We start from the raw sequence: 21,758 nt of genomic DNA on the forward strand, positions 1-21,758 counted from the left end.
AGAAAAGCCTCCCGGCTCCCCTCCATGTGCCCAGGAGATGGCAGCAGCGTGTGCGAGCTCTGCCGCCCCTGTGAAGGGCACAACCCTCACCTGGCTGCTAAATACATTATTTAGGGAGGTGTTTTGGTGCTTTCGACGGGATGTTTCGACCTTGCCCCGAGACTGGTGCTGTGTATTTGAGGCTTTTATCACGCGGTGTGTTTCTTACAGCCACCTTCTCACCTCTGACAGGTTTTTATCATCACGGCGCTTGGGTTTTAGTGGGGCTCTGAGACCCAAAATGTAGTTACAAGTGTCCTGGTTGCTCACTTATGCTTTGTCAGACATCAAATCTGAATTTTCTCTGTCTTTCCCTCTTTTTTTCTCAGTCCTGTCTGCTCTTTGCCCCTGCATACCCAGTAGGTCCCATTTTCCGTCCCCACGCATGCCCAGGGTTGGGGCTGGGTTCCCCTCGCTCCGATCCATCAGCTCCGGATCCATCCCAAAAATTCCTCACTAATTAAACACTCTTCATTACAAACCCTGGGAAATTATCCAAGGGCAGGGAGGCCTGAATGGGCAGCAAGAGCTTGGGTGAAAGGGAACAACGGGGAAGGAATGAAAAGCACAATGAGGCTGCAGGGGGAGGAGAAGAAAAGAAAAAGAAAGAAAAAAAAAACCAGAAAAACCACATGGTACATTAGGTTTGAACACAGGAACACGGGGCTGTGTTCTGCCCTCAGCTTTTGAGACAGGCTTGGTGTCTAACCTTGGGTACAGGGTGAAAATCTTCATCACCTTGCGAGTGCCCAGTCCTGTTGAGCAGCCTGGGGACAGTCCTGTCCCCAGAGAGCAAGCACCTTCCTGTCCCCAAGCAGCAAGCCCTGCTCTTCTCTGTCAGCAGGGGCCTTGGGACACTGTAGGTAGCTTGCACGTCACCTCTGGCCTGGGCAGGAGCATGATTGCCTGGCATATGCTGGGAGTTTGCGGTGGAAATCAGAAGGCACTCCCTTGGAACAAGAAAATTACCAAAAAAAAAATAATAATCTGTGTTTTGAAGAGGCTTTACTCCTTTGTATTTAGTGAGTTAGTTCATCACGGTCACAGATAATTTCTCTAATGAAGCAGAAGTCTTGAAGCACAGGTACTGCTCGGATGAGCACGTTTCCAAAAGCAGAGCCTTAGCTCAGCTTTGTCAGAGCGGTACCCTGAAATGCACAGAGGAGACGATTCACCCGAACCACGAGCCCAGAAATAAGCTGACTGTAGGCAAGTGCTGAAATTCTACATCAGGGAAAATTACTCATTACGGTCCGCAACTTCCGTGATGAAGGCTTGACAGCCTAAGTGTAAAGAGTCTCTCTCTTTCCCTGCTGCTACTGATGAAAGCAAATTCCTGATCAGCTTTTCATCAGAGAATCCTTTAGGCTCCATTTGCCAAAGAGTAGTTCAAAGGCAGACATCCTGCTGGATGGAACACCGAAAAGGCCCCCACGCCCCCAGACAAAGCAATCCCCTTTTGCAGAGATGGTTTGGGGTGCGCCGGGCTGCCGAGCTCCGAGTCCAGAGCGAGTGGGGTTCAGCTGAGCACCCTCTGCCCCTTCGTACCCGTGGTCCCCGCTGCCAATGAGCCCTCGGTAAGGGGCTTAGGCTTGCTGGCTGCCCTTTAATTTTCAGGCACGACAAAGCAGAGTTGGCATTTCAATTCCACTTTGAAAGCGGTTTCACAGCAGCTGGAGAGGGGGCAAGAAGGACATTTCTTCTTCCCACCTGATCAGGCTGAAGCTTCCCGGTGCCAACCTCAATCTGTGCTAAATTGCTCGTGCCATCCACCAGAGAGAGTGGACCTGGGTACGTGATAGAAGTTAATGCGGAACATGATTACTCAGGTAATTAAGTGCTGGAGCTGTAGTGAGGGATTCTGGCTACGGGAGCCCCCTCTCAGGTGTTTTATCTCCCCTCCTCTTCCCTTGCCACCGCTGTGGAGATGCCACCTCCCCTCTTGCTGCCTGGTGTTTGACCTGGGGCAGGTCCCTTGTACCCAGCCCTTCGCAGGGGCCACAGCACCTGATGTTTTACCAGGGAACAAAATTCCATGAGCGAGCGGGTGTTCAGGGGCAGCATCCAGATCACCCGGCTTCAGAGTCCTTGCAGTGAAGATGTTCTCGCCAAGTCGGGTGCTGCAGGTGCCCTTATACTCAAAGCAAAGGAAAAGGGCCGGTTTCTCTGCAGGGATACACATCAAATCCAGGCGGTTAGCTCAGATGTACCCACCTGATGTTCAGCAAAATGAACCTGAGTAGCCAGTTAAAGATTAATAGAAAAAGTTATTGCCTTGGAGAGACAACGAAGGCAGCAAGCGACTGTGATGGACGGAAGGCAGCCTTTAGCAGAGTCTACAGCATTGCCAGATGGTGGACCATGGAAGACAAGCAAGGAGTGGAAGTCAGAATATCTGTGCTCTCTTACCACCACGAAATACTTCCTCTGGTCATGGCTTCCACCATGGAGAGCCGTCACTGACGTCTACAAGGGCACCACAAACCTTACTCTGCCAGATCAAAGACAGCTTAAATAGGTGGGGTGGGGCAAAAAAATGTCTTGTAGCTCCACTCCTCCAGATCTCATCAACTGTGGGTGTTCTTCCCATCGCTGGGTGCTGAGCATTCAATTCCCCTACACACACCCTGAAGATGTCAGTTCTGACCCTACAGAAAAGGCACCACCAAAGCTGTCCCATCCCCAGCCACCTTGCTCAGTTCTTTATCACTGGTCGCCCAAGTGCCACCTGGCCTTTTGAGCTATGAAACGACACCTGTGGCTCCTGCAACAGCAACCAAGGGGCCCCTCAAGGCCCCCGGGCAGCAGACCTGTGCTTACAAAGCCCCATGACAAGATGTTTTGGCTCAACACGATCTGAAAAAGCGTGCAGAAGGAAGACCATCTTTTCCCCCGGACTTGCGGCTACAGCAGATCAAACGTCCTCCACTCCGTTTTCTCTCTGGAGCTGGAGTGAAATATCAAAGGATAATTTAAAACACATTTGGCTGTGCCCGAGGTAGGAGAGCAGAAGACAATCTCTCCACCAGGCCCCATAAACCCAGTCCTTCCTAACTCGGCCTCCTTTCGTACCTCCCCCACGTCTGACAGCTCCTGGAGGGGGTCCAGCAGGGTTGCATCAGTACTCCTGCCAGGACCCCTTCCACACGCAGAGCAGTTTCTGAAGGAAAAAAGCCCTTCCTGACATCTGCTCCCAATTCACTGCGCTCCTCCTCCCGCCCCAGCTCACCCTGCTCTCCTCCCTGCCTCCCCAGCCACCAACACCTGGCCCCGGCTGATGGGGGCTCACCGGGACGAGCCGAGGTTCCTTGGGCTGATCTGATCACCCCTGTCTTTTCCAGCCCTGTTTCCATTCCCTGCTACTTTTCTCCTGCTGCTCTTCCCGTAAGATCTAGCTCTTTGTAAAGGCACTGAACAACCTGACCTTAAACCAGCAAATCATTTGGGTGTGCACTTTCTTTCACATGTCCTTTAAAATTATGTCCTTTTAAAATTCAATATTCATGCCTAGGAGACAGAGCAAACTTCTGCCAACTGATTTTAGCAATAATTTTGCATGTACAAACACAGTTGTAAGGACCCAGAAGCCACCACGATCTTGATACTCCTGCCTGCATTTCGTGATTTTAACGAAGCTGGTTATTTCAGGGTGGTCCCTGAGGTTTTGGGTTCAGCAGGACGTGACAGACACCACTGCACTCTCCAAGCATGTAGTAGATTTTATTAAGCATAGCTTTGGTTCTAAGTGTTCCTCGTTTCTGTAATACTTTTAGTTAAAAACAATTATACAAGAGCAAATACAAAAAATATTAAATTATGAAAACAAATCCATTAAGGCTCCCTTTTTATATTTATATATATTTATATATGTACACTCAAACAAGTGCAGATATTAACAGAAGGTTAAAGCCACAAAAAAAAAAATTCTAAAAATTTACTACTGTACTATCAAAAGCAAGAATTTTTAAAAAGTTCTGCCTTATTAGAGGCAAAAGTGGTAAAAGTGAGCCATTTTCAAATCACTGAAGTATTTGCAGGATTGCTACAAATCCCATAGAGCTAAAGGGCAGGCTGGGAATCGCTTACTGGCAAGGGGTTTCTTGACTAGCTGCACAGGACACTCGTGGTGTGACTAGCTGGCCACCCACGTAGGGTTGCCCTTTCTAGCCCAATCCTGACTTTAAAGACAAGCTTTTGCTTATCAGAATGACACGGGTGGCTTGATTCCTACACTACAAGGTCAGCAGGGTTCAGAGATGCCGTAACAGACACGTTGATGTTGTGGTTGTACACAGAATTAACTCCAAGTGAAAACAAACAACAAGAAATCTGCTTCACACTGTATGTACAAGGGAGTTCTCTGGCCTCCTGTGTTTCAGAAAGAGAAACTCCGCCTGAATCACAAGGTGATGCGGAGAGAAAGCCACAGACTTTCAGCCTCGAACCCAGCACTCACCGAAGTCAAGGAGCAGCCGGCGTCCCCACCGACTCCGGTGGCATGTGGATTGCACCCACCTTCATCCCTTTTGCTGTGCCTGCACAGGAGGATTGCCGCGGTCACCGAGGCCAAATGGCTGAGAAGAAATGGTCTTCTCGAGCCAGAGGAGGGTTTCCTCACCGATTTCGAGACACTTCCATGCTGAGCAGGAGGTTAACTGAAGAGTGGAAGCCAACAGACGTGAAGTTTGGTAGGCTGGGGATGGTTACGATAAAGGTGAGTGTGGCATGGAAATCCAGCAGATAGCACTGCCTCAACAATCAGCAGTACGAAACAAACTGTCAGTGCAAGTGTTTGAATAATGTGCTGCCCAGAGAGGAAGATCCTCTCCTAACAGAGGAAGGAAGGGAGGGAGGGAGGGAAGCATCTGCAGCACTCCGGGTGTTCCTCTGTTGAGAAAATACATGGAAAAGTCTTACATTTGGCCTTTGTCTGCTGCATGCCCATAATCAGAACGGTCTGGTAGACCATCTTCACGTTTAATCTTCTAGACGTGAGTCACACTGCAAATCTAAATCAATGGCAATACACTTATCGCAATTCAATTTACTCTTGATCTGATTATGCCCTCATAATAAATGCCTGGATCTTGACAAATCGAAGCCTGTAACTAGGGAACATTGCTAATTATGAGCATTTTGTCCCAAGTGCTGCACTGAAATTGTATTTAAAACATCCAATACTTACAGGAAGGGCAAAAGAAAGTAAAAAACAAACCAACAAACCCTCCCCCACCACCTTTACAACACAAACACGCCACTGTTGATATCAGGAAAAAAGTGTTCTCAGTTATGTCCAATGTAATTACAAAGTAGAAATTATTTTGTTTAGCATCCTAAGGCAAAGACCATGATTAGATCCCCAGCTGATATGGACGAGCACAGCCTCAGTGAGAGCTAGGAATACGCCGGTCAAAGAAGAGGAGGATTTTTCCCCAGCTTCTGAAGATAGAATATCTGCACCCAGTCACACCAGGTGAGAATCCAGTCCTATAATCCTACGTGAGTCATCTGTTCCCCCCTCCTCACCCCAGGCTTCCCTGGGTAACTAGTAGTCATAAGCATGAAGGATCAGATTCTGCCATTCCTATGCAAGCTGAGTAGCATTTATTTAACGGCAAGTCACAGAGGCAACTCGCAGAAAGGCAGACGGTGACAGAACTGGACCCGAAGGCTCAGTGGTAACACATTTCCCCTCTTCCTTGAGGCTAGAGGATGGACGGGATAAAATGAGGTTCACTTTATGCCTCACTTTAGGGATTTTTGTTCCATTTTGGTAGATTGCAACGATCAGTTTGGTCTGGTTTCAGCACAGCTCTGTTGCAGCAATTGCAACGAGTTCCTGCAACAACTGAGCAGGAACTGAGGGCACACCAGACTCCTCATTTCAGCTGAAGACGTTTCGGCAAGTAATGTGCTAACACTGCATTCAGGCCAGCATGTTCTTGGAGGAGAAAGGCCACGACAGCAAAGTAGGTAGGATTTCAAAACACAAAGGTAGAAGACAGGTCGTTTTGCATTGACAGATAAGAGAGGTAAATACACAGGTAGCACTGCACAGACCTTCACACAACATTTCAAGGGAGAAGTTTAAAGATAAATCAGCTTCTGGATTCTCTCTGGTGAGAGGATCAACAGATTTCTGCTCTTTCATAGCCCAAATTCTGCATGTTCAACAGGGAGAACTGGGCTTTAAGGCTGCTCAACAGTTCACTGCTGGTGAATTTTAAGCATTCCCATCTGGCCTACATCTGCCTATCCCACTGGGGATGGGCAGCAGCGATCATCATACCTCATCTCCTCGGAAACTTGCTAAGAATTCCAACCGAACACAAATTATTGTGATACGCACACACGGTGTAGGTCTAGATGGAGGAAATTTACCTGCACAGTAAAGTTTCATTAAGATACCACAGGAGGACTTTTGTTTTGTTTTAAAGCAAAATATAATCTGTGTATCTCCACTAAACTAGGATCACAAGAGAGAAAGCAGTGCAACGCTGAAGAAACTTCCCTAGTATCCCTGGTTAAAATCTCTGAGTGAGCACTTCAGACCGGTCCATGACACTGAACTGACAAACAGACTCCTTATCCGTCAATCTCAGGACTGCATTTGGCAAGTCGATCTGTTTCTGTTAACAGTCTTTTTAATCCACACTTCCCAGGAATTAAAAATCTCATCTTCAGTAAGTGTCAGCTGGATGCTGTTCTTCTCCCTCTTGACAAGGAAATCTGAGACAACTTGCAAAAGCCTCTCTGGAGCCACCGCAGGAAAGCTGGAAGTCTTAGCAGGTGCTGGCTCTAGGAGTCTGGTGCTTCTGTTGCTTCCTGGACCGTCCTCCTCAAGTTGCCCTTGACTTTGACAAATTCGGGTGCATTTTCCTGCTCTTCCTGTATCTTCTGTTGCTCCAGTTCCAGCTGAAAAGGGATTCTCATGTTAAAAAGCGTATAAAATAGATCATTGACATAAAAGACAAAAGACGGCTTCAATAACTGGCCATGCATAACAATTTAAACTGCTTCCTTTCTTTCTTTCAAGGAAAAGGTAAAGTTGTATTTCTTTGGGAGTATCTGTTCTCGTAAAACATCAGTCTTTTCAAATCCTTGTCTCTAGCTCATTCCAGCAGGCCTGCAAATGCCTTTGCCAGATGGACAAAAACTCTGCTAGTCCAGTAAGAGCATAAAATGAAGCATTTTTGAAGAAGTTCTTGGGCATCTTCATTAAAAAAACAACAATAATTCCCTTCTCTGGCTTTTAGAACAGGACGAAACCAAATGTGCCTTGTGGAAGAACACGTGTGAACAGCTACTACTGAGCACACTTGCAGAATTTATTTCTGAGTGCCTAGGTATGGATTTCTGTATCTAACTTGACCATCTTTTGGTAGATCTGCTTTCTCTATCACAGAGATCAATACAAAAATTAAGGCTCCTCCTTGGCCCTTAGGTTTTCATTTTTTAAAGTCCATTCACTGACATTTTTGACCCAGATGAAGCTCTCATCTATGCAGACTCTCAAAGTTACCCTGTGAGGTCAGACTCTCTGCACTACAGGGCAAAGCTATGTAGTGCCAGTACAGAGCATTACACACTGCACAGAGTAAGGATTGCTTAGCAATCCTCAGTGAAGGCAGACAGGTCAGGTCACCAGAACGGAAGAAATAACCCTTCAGAAAACTAACAAAAGCTCCTGAAAGGAGCTTTTTCTTAGAACAAACCAAGGTCTCCCTGATTAACGGGGACCATGTTGTTGGTTCTATTTAACTCTCTTAAATAATCTCTCCTTTGTCTCTGGTTCGCGGACAAAGAACATGCTCTGTTACATGACATGCTCATGACATGCTCATGACAACATTCCTCCATGTGTCACGTTAATTAATGACATTCCCATAGTGCTTACAAAGTCACAACATTGTTTGCAGGGGACAGGCTTTTCCTCTTCTAAGAGAATTCTCTATTCTACATATGTCCTTGAGTGGCTCAATTCCAAATCAGGCATCTTTTGAAGCTGGCCTTATCTTTCTAAGAGCAGAAAGGAGAAGTGACAGGACGATATACTTCAAATTACAATAGCTTTCTCCCTCCAAAATTATTTCTATGCCTAGTTAAAAACTATGATAAAAAACACTAAACCTAAACATTGATTTGACTACACCTCATTCTCAATAGAGTTACTCGATTTAATTGATTTCTGTCGAGAAAAATTGGAGAGACTGTTCTAAAGCGTTCATTTATTTAAAGGTAAATGCAATGTTTTATGCACGCTGACTTGTTTGATGAGGTGTTTCACTGAAAAAATTTTGCCTCTCAAGTACGCAAAGTGCCTTAAGAGGCACAGAGACCTTTGGCTGGCCCTGTGCTTAGCAGTAAGCTTCCCAGCAAAGGGTTGCAACTCCATAATAATCTCTCTACTTGGGGTCCAAGAATGTTTTCCTTCATTTGGAAAAGCCAGTAGACTCATTCATTCAAAAGAGCTTTTGCAGCCTTAAAAAGTCACCTAGTTTTTGTACACAACCCAAGAGAAAGAAACAATCGATGTTTTATTCATCAAGCATCCTGTTTCGATGCACTAGAGTCTAACATCCATTCTTAGTGATCAACTCTTAATACAAAGGCTACAGAAGTTGACTAATTCACCACAGCTTCAATGGTTATATGTGGCCAGTGCTCCACACACATTCCTGTTGTTCAAAACAGGATTCATTTGACCAAAGGCAGAGATCTACACAGAGTTCCTATATAATACGTGAAAACAAAGAGGTAATTGTAGAGTGTGATTTGAGTCACTGTAAAAGAGGTGCCTGCATTCAATCAGAGGAACCGTGCCAAAAATCTGCTGCTGCTTCTCTACTGTCTACAAAGGGAGCATTGGGTGATGAGCTCAGAAGGAGATGTGTAAAGTTAGTGTTGTTTCCCATCTTACCTGCTCCAGCTTCTGCTGCCGTTTCAGTAGCTCTATTTCCAGGTCGGACTTCTTCTTCTGCGCCTCCTCTTCTTTTTGCTGTTTAATAACTTGATCTCGTTTTCTTTTCTCCATCACCTTTTGTAACTCTGGTTTGTTCTGAGGTGCAAGACCCCTTAAATAAGAGGAGTAGAAGGGCAGGGGAAACAAGGGAGAAAGATCACTTTTAATATGCATAAATTCACACAAAACTGTAGGTAAGTTTTCTCGAGTCAACTGGCTGCCTATTTAGGTACTTTGAAATACAAATAATTAATTAAAAGGAAAAAAATGGGCAGAAATTTTATTGGTTTCTAACCTAAACCCTAAGCTGAAGTTTAAGCTATATTATGACTGAGAATATTTCCCTTCAACATGCATGCTAGTATTTCTCCAGGATAATTCGCTGTTATGGCTTTCATATTCAGTCTTCCTTCTGCTCTCTCCATTCCAGAAAAACAGATTAAAAAAACCATCAAAAATCAAGACTCTAGCAAAGCCGAAAACTGATTTTGGAGGGGAAAAAAAAAGACACAACAGCAAGAAAAAAAAAAAAAAAAACACTTCCCTTGCTGGCTGATAATTCAGAGAGATTGTGTTCAGACAGTCCCACACAGGGTACTATGTACAGAGAAGACTGCACGGGCAGAGCTAAAACACGGTGTCGCTCTGGATTTTGTCACATTGTTCCTGGAAATCATGAATTCTGTCCTTCCTTGGAAATACGAGAGCTTTAGCCATGCCTGGCTGCCAAGTTATTTCCATTGAGAACAGCGAGAGCTCCCAGGCTACACTGAAAATCACACAGAAAGAGGCTAAGACAACAAAAACCCCAAATAAAAAAAAGTTGCGGTCACCTTGGAGACCAGACAAAGGACGGAGGATCCTTCCTCTCATGAGATTTCAGCTTCGAGTCCGTTCAGCACAAAATATTTTCCACGCCAACTACTTCGAAATGAGAAACCTTCCTCTTTGGGAAGGTGCTTAATTTTCTTTATACAGGCTTGGGTGTGTACACACACACTCACTCACTCCTACTTATTTTGGTGACTTTTGTCTCTATTGTGCTATGAAGTTTGAAATATTTGTTATAAGATTCCGAGCTATCCCCATTATTCAGCTATTAGCAGAACTTGTTGGAGCAAAAAGACCCAAACCGTGCCTGTTCTTGTCATCTTCCCCATGAAGACTATTATATGAATACACCTGGCAATAAGTTTAACATCAACCATTTTAACTTCAACTTCAAGAAATTCAATAATCTGCATAAGCTTTCAAAAAAACATATTTGTGCCCTTCCCTACTTAATATGTGGGTGCCTAATTCTTCCATAACTTGTGTATCTGACTGCATGTTTAATAATATATTCAAATGCCATTTTATGGTGCCATCTATGAATGACTCCATATATTATGTGACACTCTATCACTGTACAGATCCTGGCAGCAAAATCAAATATTTAGCAACACCAAATGCTGCTCCATATTTCTCATAATATATCTCATTGCCTGAACACAACAGAAGCTACAGGATTGTGTTAATATTTTATGTTTCATGCTAATTTTTAAGGGCTAAATTATAATTAAAATAAGTCAGGCAGAGAAAAGTTGGAGCAATTTTATTATTACCATTATTATTACTACTGGGTAAATGAGAGCTGGATCAATGGGAACTTCCAGGCTGGTGATTGGCAATAAAGATAGCCACGAAGCAGACGCAAGCTGCTAATTAACATTACTTTTTCCTGATTTAGGTGTGCTCTAGCTATGATAAACACCGGCAGAAGACCCCTCAGTCTGATCAAATGGGATCGGCAGTCAGATCTGTAAAAGATATCTGAACTTGTTTTCACTAACATATTTAGGAGGGAAAAGCAACAAATAGGCTGCTACTGGATTAACTGGGAATCTTGAATCACCTCTTTATGATTTTTCTGGTTAAATAAAAAATCCTAAAAGTTTAGTCTAGGGTAAGCATACTGTGCTATACCACAAGTTAGAGTTGATGGGATTCATCAGCTACATCAGCTCAAGATCCAACAGACACTGCTTACAGTAGGTATGGGGAAGGCATGTAGGCATGGGGAAATTCCTTCTACCATTAAAAAATGCTGCTAAGAACTGTCTGGTCAAAAATGAAAGCTCACAGTGCCTACACTGAGTCTTCACAATAAAATATGGTGAAGCGGGCTTCTATCAGGGCACTAAAATTCTTCCATGCGCATGGCAATTTGCCGTAACAAAGCAGAACACGCAGCTATGTTACTGAAAAGCCTCCTATCAGAGGTGGTACATGGCATAAAGCACAGAAGCCTAACCCTCTTTTCAAAAATATCATTTTTTTCTGCTGGTGAAACCCTCAAAGTATTTCATTTCTGCACCAATAAATACACGTCTAAAATTAACAGCTGCAGCTCATCAAAATCACAATAAAAGAAGAGCAGATACTGAGGGCAGCACAACTGTTCTGTGTAATAAGATATTCTTCTAGAAGAAAAAAAAGCTCCACAGTTTTCAAGTGCTTTATACTTTCATAAAAGGAAAAGAAAAACACCACCACAAACTTAATTTAGTGCAGCTTACACATCATTCAGAGCAAGATTGTAATTTGGGGAACTTTACCTTTCTTTCTTTCCATGTCTATAAACTTCGTGGTGCTAGGATCTAACTTTGAAGTTTAATCCCATTAACAAAAAAAAAATAGGTCGAACACCTATTTAGGCCACTTTTTTCCAATTCAGTTGATATTCTGTAAAACATTTCTACTTCTTCAACACTAAAGAAATGCTGTTCATTTAGAATTAAGTAGCTACGCCTAGAAATTGTGAGGATTTTGCTATTACACATAGGAAAAAAAAAACTTTTCTCAAAATACCACCATGCCGAAAGGGAAAAAAAGAGAAATTTTCAGAATGAGACTTCTCTGCCAAACACACAAATCCAGCTGTGGTGGAGTAGCCAAAGCAACAGCCGTAATCCCCTGGACCATTTGAATTATCGGAAGAGACGTGAAAATGGGCATTAAATGATCTATTCTTACACTGGATGCAACTGGCCAAGGAACATGAGTTCCACGGTCTAGATTAGGACTCAAATTATGTATGTTATTAATGGATTAATAAATAAGATTCCTGAATTGTAAATTCTAATTCATCTGCCAGAATAGGGAGGAAGACACCAAGTCTTCCCTTATTCCTGCTAGGATGGCCATGCAGGATTATGCTTTTGACACCAAGATAACAATTGGTATCTTGGCCATATCACTAATTTACATAGATGTTAGTGTCTGTTTGTTTAAATGGAGGAGTCTCACAGGCCTGGAGGCTTTTTTCTCCTTTGTGTAGTCAGGTGCTTGTTTTCATAGTATGTTTTTTTAAATGAGTCCTCCATTGTTGAAGAGATTTAATAACAAACCCTCAGCTACCTCGAGGCCAAATCCCTGCATCTCAGAAGTTGATGAAATCAAGTTCCAGCTCTTTACTTCTTCAGAAGCAATATATAATGCAACAGCTGTGCATCCCACCCCAGAAAGGAGGAAGCACAATTTGCATAATATACAAAGAAACACTTGTGCGGCAGCAGAGCAGGCCCCAGACTACCACACTGCATTGTAAGAAAGATCAAGTAACCAGAGAACAACTTCATCTGAAATAAAATTTAGGATTTCTTCGACTAAAAAGTGGCCCCATAAACTCAGCGTGTACTGGGAATGGTGAAAACTTGCAGATTTGATGATCTTGTTGGTAACAACTGAATTTTGTCAGATATTTGATAAGAGTTCAAGACAAATTACAGTGCTCCAAATACAAAATGTGACAGGGGAGAACTGAACTGCTTCCTCATGAAGCCAACCCTTAGTGAGTATTCACAAAAACAAAGTGAAAAGTCTTTTACAAGAAGCTTTTACAGAGCTTCACCTATCAACAGCTGATCTTGTGTTCAATATCCTCTACGTAGTCTGGTGGTGGGCCAAACATGGAAGGCCTACAGTTGGATCAACACTTAGGTAAAACAGTGGGGCGGCCTACAGCTTTCTTACACAACTATTATTCTACCATTTTTTGGATTTTTTTGATCTACGCAGGTTTGGCTGTTAGTCTGCAAGTACCCCACCTGAGGCTGGTGTAGGCACCACCGATTGTGCAACAGGAAACAAACAATCAGCAGGCAACATGGGCAAAGCTTTTATACTGAAAATAATTATCCAATATTACAATGATAGCAAAGCTGTTTGAAAATAAAGTTAACATTTAAATTGTTAATTTAAATTAACAATTAAATAAAGGCAAGAAGGTAAAATTATCACAGAAAGAAGGACTAGACCAATTTAATAAAATTCAAGCAAATACCATGGTTAAGAATCAGAGTCTTTTCTTCTACAAGATTTGAATCAACAAAATGCATCTGCTTGGTTTGGGGTAAAATGCCATTTTGATGAAACTAAAACTCAAGCTGTGTTTCTGGGGTCAAGGGATGGTACATGTGAGTTTTAGGCTTTTACCTTTTCTGATTCATAAGCAGCTCTCTATGGAGATCTTGATGATTCCGGGATGACTTCACAGGATTAATTAATTTCTGAGGTCTAATTAATTCAGGATTGTCATCATCTATGTAGTCTGGTTCAGCCATAATCTTTCTTGGAGTGGGATACGGATCTTTGGGTTCGGTGTCCTTACTCACAGTATCTGCAAAACAGGGGGAAGGGAAGAACTATGGTAAAACTACATTGAAAGGCCTTTTAAAGCTGTCTTAAAACACATCAAGGCAGCATTCCACACCGATAACATTTATGCTTTTCTACACAGATTTTGTCTGTAGTAAGAGAAGGTGCTCAGAGCAAACGTCTTTTAAAATAGATGGCAATTTCATAAGTTATCTTTGAAAACCTTCATCCGTTGATTGGATGCGCAGATTCCTTCCATCCTGAGAACTAGAAATACTTGAGGTTAAGCATGCAAAGAGCCCGATTGATTTTAATAAGTCCACCAGATGAAACATTTTTATATCAGCAATGCTAAGATCCAAAAGATGTTTTAAATAGTGACTATATCAAATACCATGAATGCATCTCAAAACCTTACAGATTCTCATTTTCTGCCACCAGTCTCATGCCAGCTATGGGAAAATACCTCGTGCTGGTTAGCCCTGAGCAGTACCAAACTAAGCAAAAGTTTCCGGGTGAAAATTGCCAAATCTGCCATTGCTGGGATGGGGGCTGGCAGTTTTTGAGCAGAAAGGTTGGGGAGAAAAAGTTGGATGTTTCTTAAGGCCATATTTCACCCAATGAAAGTCCAAAGAAGTCCACTGATCTGAAGACAATAAAACCCCCATGATTTATATCATTTCCCAATCTGGCATTTTCCTATCCTAGCATAGAAAACATAAACACCAAGTCGCAGCACTTTTAAGCAACAGATGACAAGTAAACTATAGCTTTCAAGTAATTTATAGCTTTCAAGTAATTTACACATGACCATTCGTCCCCCCTTGCATTAAAGAGCCTCAGCCACAAAACATTCAGCACCTGAAACAAAACACATTCAGAGCACTTCTTCTCCATTTGCTGTCACGGACACCAGCGTGCAGAATCCAGCACGCTGCAGTTAGCAGTTCGATGAAGCAAACATCGCTCCTTCGATAGGACAAAATAAATAAATAAATCTCACAGCATGTGGGTTTTACGGGGACGAATCAATGGGATGCCCTTCGGAGTCCTTCTTGCTTATCTCAAGCGAGCACCTATCTGCACAAAGGCCAAATATACAGAATCGTTGGAAAATTCTTGCCTGAAGAAACTTGGAAGACTTCTATTAAATCTAATTTAAGTCTAAATGTTAGGTCCCCAAGGCTGTCCCCCTGAACAAGCCCAGCACCCTCAGCTGCTCCGGCCCCCAGCCCGACTTGGTGGCCATCCAATGATCTGTCTCAAATCCCACGCTGTTTAATTGCATGTCATATAAAAAAAAAAAAACAAAAAGCACCCGAAACACAGCCTACATTTCAATGTACATCACTTAGCTCCATGCCATGAGCAAGCGTGTGCAAGTCTATCCATCAACGACTCTAAATAAACTTTATTTATTTCATTTTTTGAAATAAGGATGCAGCAGTTCATATTTCCTTGGTGTTCATGTCAGGCTTTTCCCAACTAAAAGAGCTCAGGTATTCAGAGCGCAGGTTTGTTTTGGATATAAACTTGGGTTTCCCTGTGCTCCTCTCTCACTTCTCTTGCACTGAAGGAACTGTGACTCTCCCAGAAGGCATTCATCATCATCCACGATTCTCCATAAAAGTACACCAGGAACTGACCTGCTGCTTTTTTCAGACGAGCCTTCCCTTTGCTTAGGTGAAGATGGAAAACAGAATCACCCACAACAGTCATAGCCAACGTACTGGTCTAACACGAGCCCCCAAAAAGAACAATTGGATTCAATCATTTCCCAGAAAGCCTGATGTCATATTTTGCAGCCTGTAGATTTGCTTTTGGCAATGACTTAAAATGAAGCCTATTTATTCTCCTTTCTTCTGTCCCATCCCTATTTTTAAAAACATGTATTCAGCTCTGAGGTCAGGAACCGCGGTTTCCTAACGTAACATGAACTCTACTAGCAGCAAATGTGAATGAATAAAGCTCCCTGGAGGACTGGAGACGCTTTCCACATGTGATTAGGCTGTAAATGATTTCAGCTAGGATTTCCAAACGAAGCCAGCGAAATAGGGCACCCGGCTCCCACTCGGTGAATCCCCTCACACCCTTTGCAAACCTCAGCCTGGCTGGAGGCCACCGTCGCAGTCCCGTAGTCACTCTGCAACGTGGTACACACGCAATGCAATTGAAATAGTGTGATTTCAGCCCACACCCCTTCACAGCAAACGTCTACGAAAGCACGTTAAGTTTCACAGAAAGGGAAACTGAGGCACCAAGGACTCAGTGCACAACAGGAGACAGAAGCTGGGCTGGAAGCGGCACCTCCGCGTTTCATTCTGAGGTTCAGCCCTCACATCAGCAGAGCAGTCCAGCTCCGTGACAGAATGCCTTAAAGTCCTAAAACAAAGTTTAATAAATGTTCAGACAGTAGAAATTTATATGTATAAGTATATAATATGTCTCTGCTGCTCATCCCTACAAAAGCCACCACCCATAGAGCTGCTCTCAGAGCATCACAGTGCAACACGAAGCACTGCCCCCTGCTACCAGCATTACTGGAGTGGCTCTGTAGCAATTCTGCCTCGTAAATCTAGACAAAGAATTTTATATTTCCCCATACCTTAACCCAAAGAATCACAGAGCAGGAATATGCTGCTTTAAAAGCACGTGAGAGGCTCCTTTCACTCATCTACACATCGACTGAGAAGGTGCAACCCATTCCGGTGACTCACTGCTACCTTACTCCAGAGCACGAGGAAAGAGATGTGGATTCGGGTATGTTTTAGCTGAGCTTGTTTCCAGTTTAATACGCCCACTAATTTGGCAGGCGCTTCCTCGGTGCATGTTCTGAATCAGCTGTTGCTGCACAAGCAGCACAAAAGCATTCATCTGCAGTGTCTCGTCCTGCCTGAGTAACTCGCTCAGACTTTGTCCCTGACTTCTTGGAGATGAGGATGTTTATTTATTTTTTAATCCACAAATAATTAACTAGGGATCCTGGATTTTGAATTTTGAAATTTTTTGGTTTTTGGAATTTTGAATCCTCAAACAGAACCACAAAACAACTTCAATATCCCACCAGACAAAGAAAATGTCCCCATATAAAAATCACCTCGAGTATCCTCCCAGGTAGAAATGTAATGTTTTCAGATGCCAAGATGCTTTCAGAGCAACAAAGAAGAACCACAGTGACACCTTAGCCATGGAAAGCCAGGACCAAGCCATCACATACTTGCTTTCCAAGGAAAATACAGGAAATAATTGCAAGTAAGCTCTGTGAGAGCAGCAGAGACCCTTCAAATTGATAATAGTGAAAGAATGCAATGAACTGGGGTGTGCCAGAAGAATGCAAGTTCCACGTGGGGGAACATCTCCAACAAGCACGTCTGCTTCTGATGTTCTTCATTTTTTATTCTATCTAAAGAGTTGTTTTTTTTCAGCAAAAGTCCCAAAGTGATAGCAACACTGCAAGACGCATGCAAAGAGAGCTGCAGACAGACCCCAGAATTTTTAGCAGATCCAGAGTAGCTCTTAACAACACCGGGTTAAGGTTCCTGCAGCCGCCACAGCTTTTGCTACAACAGAGCTCGTATGGCTTCACAACGAGAGGCAAGCTCATGCCAAGAAAACCCCAGTGTTTATATGGCATCCAGGGAATCGCATTTATTTGCTCTCTGGTATTCCTCATCCCAGAAATCGCCCTCCACATATGGAATCTGAATATAAAAATTCCTGAGAGACACCACGTATTTCTATTATTATACTTATATGTGGCATTTTCACCCTTCAAATGGTTCCCACAATTATTTCCAGCTGTGAAGGCAGAGGTAGGCTTGAGGCCCCTTAAAAAGCAGATAAATAAATGCCTAAGCATACAGATGAACATCAAAATAATAGACTAGTCCGGGTCCAAAAATTACATTAAAGCTAAATTCATGCCATTTCCTTTTTGTCTTAATAAATTCTTGAATTAATATCTTCCACAGAAGCATTAGCTCACACACTGAATACCTCCTGAAGAAAGATTTTATTCTTGAAGAAGCCTGAACATCTGTTCCATGCTGTACTGCAAGCCATCAAACACCATTTTTTAAGGCTTACATTTTTAGATCTTTAAACTACTGCGTAGACTTGCGGTTTGTTACAAGCAACCCAAAGGCATTCTTTGGAAAGAAAGAGGGTTTTACTCTCCCCCCTTCTGATTTTGAGAGGAATCGGAATAAAAAGTTTTCGGCGTGTCTCTGCTCAAACACAGCTAGCTCTGCCCTGTGTGGAAACGAAAAGGGCCACTTCGATCCACGTTGCACTTCCCAGTCACCTTCTCAGCTCTGTTTGTACGTGAAAGCTCACCACCACTATCATCTTCATCTATATGCTCTCGGTGCAGCGAGAGGCACTTGACTGGAGAGATTTACTTGATTAATCCATGATTACAGACATCATTAATAACTTCCCACGGTTCACCCTTTAATTCAAAGTGAGAGCTGCTGAAAACAGAACGCAAAACACTCCTTCCTGCCAGGATGCTAAAGCCAGCCGCTGTCCCAACAGGTTGGTTTTCATCCACCCAGTCGCTGGCAGGTAAAAGGGCTGGAGAGGTTTGGGTCGTGACAAAACACGGGCACAGCCTGCCCCTGGGGGAGAGGGAAGGACAGAAGGGGTGGGCTGGAGGTTTCGATTCCTCCCAGCCCTTCATGCTTCGTTCAGACAGGCTGCTGCCTTCCAAGAGCAAGAAATCTGCTTCCGGATCAGGAGAGTGCATTAACCTGCTGCAAAACTGAACACGTAAAGGGCTGTGTGCACTTACTGTGCCATAGGGACCACTCATTCCATACCCTCCTGCTGCCCATCACTTGCTGTATTACCGTTCTGCCGACAAAACGAAGACTGGCAGACTTTTTAATCCTTTGGCTGCTCTCGTTTCTGGTTCTGGCCTTGCCTCCCTGATCCTGGGCAAGTTATTTCACCCTCACGCCCCAGCTCTCTCCTCTACAAGAAAAAGAATTGTAGTAACCACCGTGAGCTCCTTTCAAGACCAATCTCGCTGCTCTTTACCATGCACTTTAAAATCTCCAGATTCCAGCAGACAAAATGAAGTAGAAAGCTTGAATTTTTTTTTGTCCATACAATGCCAGAATACTTTAACTAAGAGCACCTTCCTTACACTGAGAAATTCATGGACTCTCTGAACACACCCAACTTCTCTCCTTTGCAATAACACTGGGATGACTTCACTGGAATGCGCCGGTAGAGACCTCCCAATCTTAGCTCTGCTATTAAACACAGAGAGAAATGGTTAATCTCTTAAAAGTATTTTTTACCCTCCTCCTTTAATTCACTGCAGTCTGACGACAGGTCTTACAGCAGCGTTCCTAATAAAAAAAAAAAAAGCATGAGCCTGATAGATGACATTGCGATTAGGCCCACATAAACACAATCACATTATCTCCGAACATTTTCTTGATTAGAATGGCAGTGAACAGGGTCAACCGGGCTCCAGCCTCAAACCTAGGGAGCAAGGTGATGGTATCAGCAGTGAACAGCTTCATTACTTACACGGCTGCCAAGAGACTGAAAGACCACAAAGACTTCTGCTGCTGCTCCTGCTCACTTGACCAGGGCGGCCCAAAGCAACCTCAGTGATGTCAAGAATACGGAGAAAAGCAGGGCTCACCGGCTACTGAAACTATTCCTATCGTCGCTTTAGAGGATATGAAAATGAACTGCGGCACTCCAGACCTCAAGGATACCCAGTTAACATTCATTTTCTTCCCTTATGATCTACTGAGAATGCAATGTCAACAACTCACAGAGAAAACATCCACTGGATGACAAACCAGAAGGTCATTTTAAAGATGTTTGCGTTGTCACCGAGACAGAAAAGGAAAGACAACGCAAGATTTGGGGCAGTGCCCCGTGCTGTCACAATTCTCTCAGTGCAAAGCACCGCCTGTGGCTCTCACTAGGTTTGAACACCACCAGCAATCTCTGTTTCTGTGCTTTGAAGTTCAGCCAAGTTTGGGTGCTGAGGGGACAGCCTACTTCCCCACTGAGGCTGAGGGACAAAGAGCACTGCTGGTAATGCAGAACTGCTCGTCTCTCTTGGTCTCCAGTCTACCTGGAAAAGAGATGCAGAAAGAGAGACAAGCAACTTTAAGAATAGTTTCACCTGCTGAAACCACACGAACCAACGGACAGGAATTTACGGTGATCCACAAGAGTTCTCCCTACAGCTGCAAGCTCTGCTATGAAGCTCTCTGTCAGCAGCTTTGAAACCAGCTGAGTGAACGTACCAGCAGCTCTGCACGGTCGCATTTCTTCTCTTGCTCAGTTAAAAGGCTGGAGAGGTACCAAGGAAGCTGTGTAATTAGAGGCTGAAGAAGGAAGTGCCTCTTGCAGATCTCCACACACAGGTGGCTGGGAGAGCACAGGGAGGGAAGAAGGAAACGTAGACTTGTTCGCCCCCTCCGGTGCCCTTTTTGCCAGATAGGCAATACTCAGATAGGGACTTCCCCTGTGAAACTACTTAGCATCTGATTTTTAACAGAGTGCAGGAGGAGCAGAAAGACACAGGATAAAGACTAGCAGGCTGCGAAGGGCACCCATCTTCCCTAAATGCCAGTCCATGCCCAACCCACCGGCACACCATGAATTAACAGCAAATAAAGCACACTGTGCACCTGGCATCATTTCTGGTCCCCCAAAGCCCTGCCTGTTTATTGAGGATTTATATTCTCCATACCAGTTTATAATCAAGGTCCCTGTGCTTACTGAAACCCCTGGATTCAGTGGGGATGTGGAAAGCTGTTTTGATGGCAAGGAAAAGATGCTGCACTCCCTCCACCTCCCGCCTTGGTGTATCGCCTTCTTCCTGCAGTACAGCAGCACGCCACGCACACACGCCCTCCCTTCCAACTCTGTCATTCATCTGGCAGGGATAAATCATGACGAGTACAGGCATGCAACTGAACGCATACATGTGGCTTCCCCCAGCGCGCTGCACAGGTAATTACCGCACACCGCACTAAACATGACGCTCAGGAGAAGTAGGTCATTGAAATTACGCCTCCTAGGAAACAAACTCCACTGCATAGTTCGCAGCTAGATTCACCCCAAAAGGTAACCAGCAATTTACTTACACGCAGGTCAAGAGTAATACGGATGCAATTCTGAAATGACCATTTTTTTTCAAGAAAATTCAAATTTCAAAAGGCAAGTAAGATCAGTTCTTACACCCTGAAGCTACAGCACATCATCGACATTCCAGACCAGTCAGTCTGGATCACCAAACTTAATACCGGGTCAGATTTGGTCGAATGAAGTTTAGCTAAATTAAAACATGGGATTTCATACGAAAACAAAGTATTAATTCAAAATCGGAAGTTCAAAGAGTCAGAGGACAGTTTCTTCAGGACTTTGCTGTTGCAAATGTTAAGAACTATCAAACAGTGTCACCCAGTGGTAAAGGACTTCCTACAGACAGGAACAGAAGCTATTGCCACAGAGAAGGCAGGGGGGAGAGAGGGACTAAAATTAATGTTTTTGTACAAAGCTGTTAGACTTCTGGGCAAATAAACAAAAATCTCACAGCTTTTTGCAGAAGGTTTTATCTTACTTTTAGGACATTCTGTTTGCAAGCACAGCAGCTTTACAGGCCAGTCATTCCTCTGTTATAGAAAGGTTTAACACTAAAGAGAGTTATTTCTGGTCTGGAAGAAAAAATAAAAAAAATAAAAATAAAACAGAGCAGCCAGCAGCATCTTATTAATATGGAGGGCGGAAACACTTCAAACATCTGACATGGGGTGCCAAAAGGAGACTGGTGAATCTTGAACGCTCTTCAGATCTAGTTCACAAGATTTCAGCAAGATTCTTCCGCACAGGAGAGCAACATGCTGGCGGTGGTTGTTGCTGCATTTGTTCTGTTTTGTGCACCACGACCTGGTGAGCGAGGTGAGGGAGTAACGCACGTCTCAGGGAGGCCAAGCAAGGGCCAGGAGCACAGGAACGTGGGTCGTGCTGCCTAGGGGGAAATCCTCTTCTGGATGCTACGACGATGACAACAGTGAGGATGACCAAGAGACCTGGTAAATATTTACCTAAACCAAAGCGTATGACAGCTAAAAGGTGAAAT

General features: G+C 43.8%; 1 protein-coding gene across 6 annotated transcripts in view; it reads right to left on the minus strand.

The window, feature by feature from the left end:
* Positions 1 to 5,628: 5,628 nt before the first annotated feature.
* The window catches only part of FAM107B (family with sequence similarity 107 member B), a 58,543-nt gene continuing 42,413 nt past the window's right edge, over positions 5,629 to 21,758 (minus strand). For all 6 annotated transcript variants that reach the window (XM_040547785.1, XM_040547795.1, XM_040547781.1 and 3 more), the window contains 3 exons: positions 13,478 to 13,661; positions 8,960 to 9,113; positions 5,629 to 6,954 (listed from right to left, as the gene is read on the minus strand). In XM_040547785.1, the coding sequence (XP_040403719.1) occupies positions 6,838 to 6,954; positions 8,960 to 9,113; positions 13,478 to 13,605 (399 nt within the window). In that variant the 5' untranslated portion in view covers positions 13,606 to 13,661 and the 3' untranslated portion in view covers positions 5,629 to 6,837. The remainder of the gene's footprint in view (positions 6,955 to 8,959; positions 9,114 to 13,477; positions 13,662 to 21,758) is intronic.

Source organism: Cygnus olor, chromosome 1 (assembly GCF_009769625.2).
Source record: "Cygnus olor isolate bCygOlo1 chromosome 1, bCygOlo1.pri.v2, whole genome shotgun sequence".
NCBI lineage: Eukaryota > Metazoa > Chordata > Aves > Anseriformes > Anatidae > Cygnus > Cygnus olor.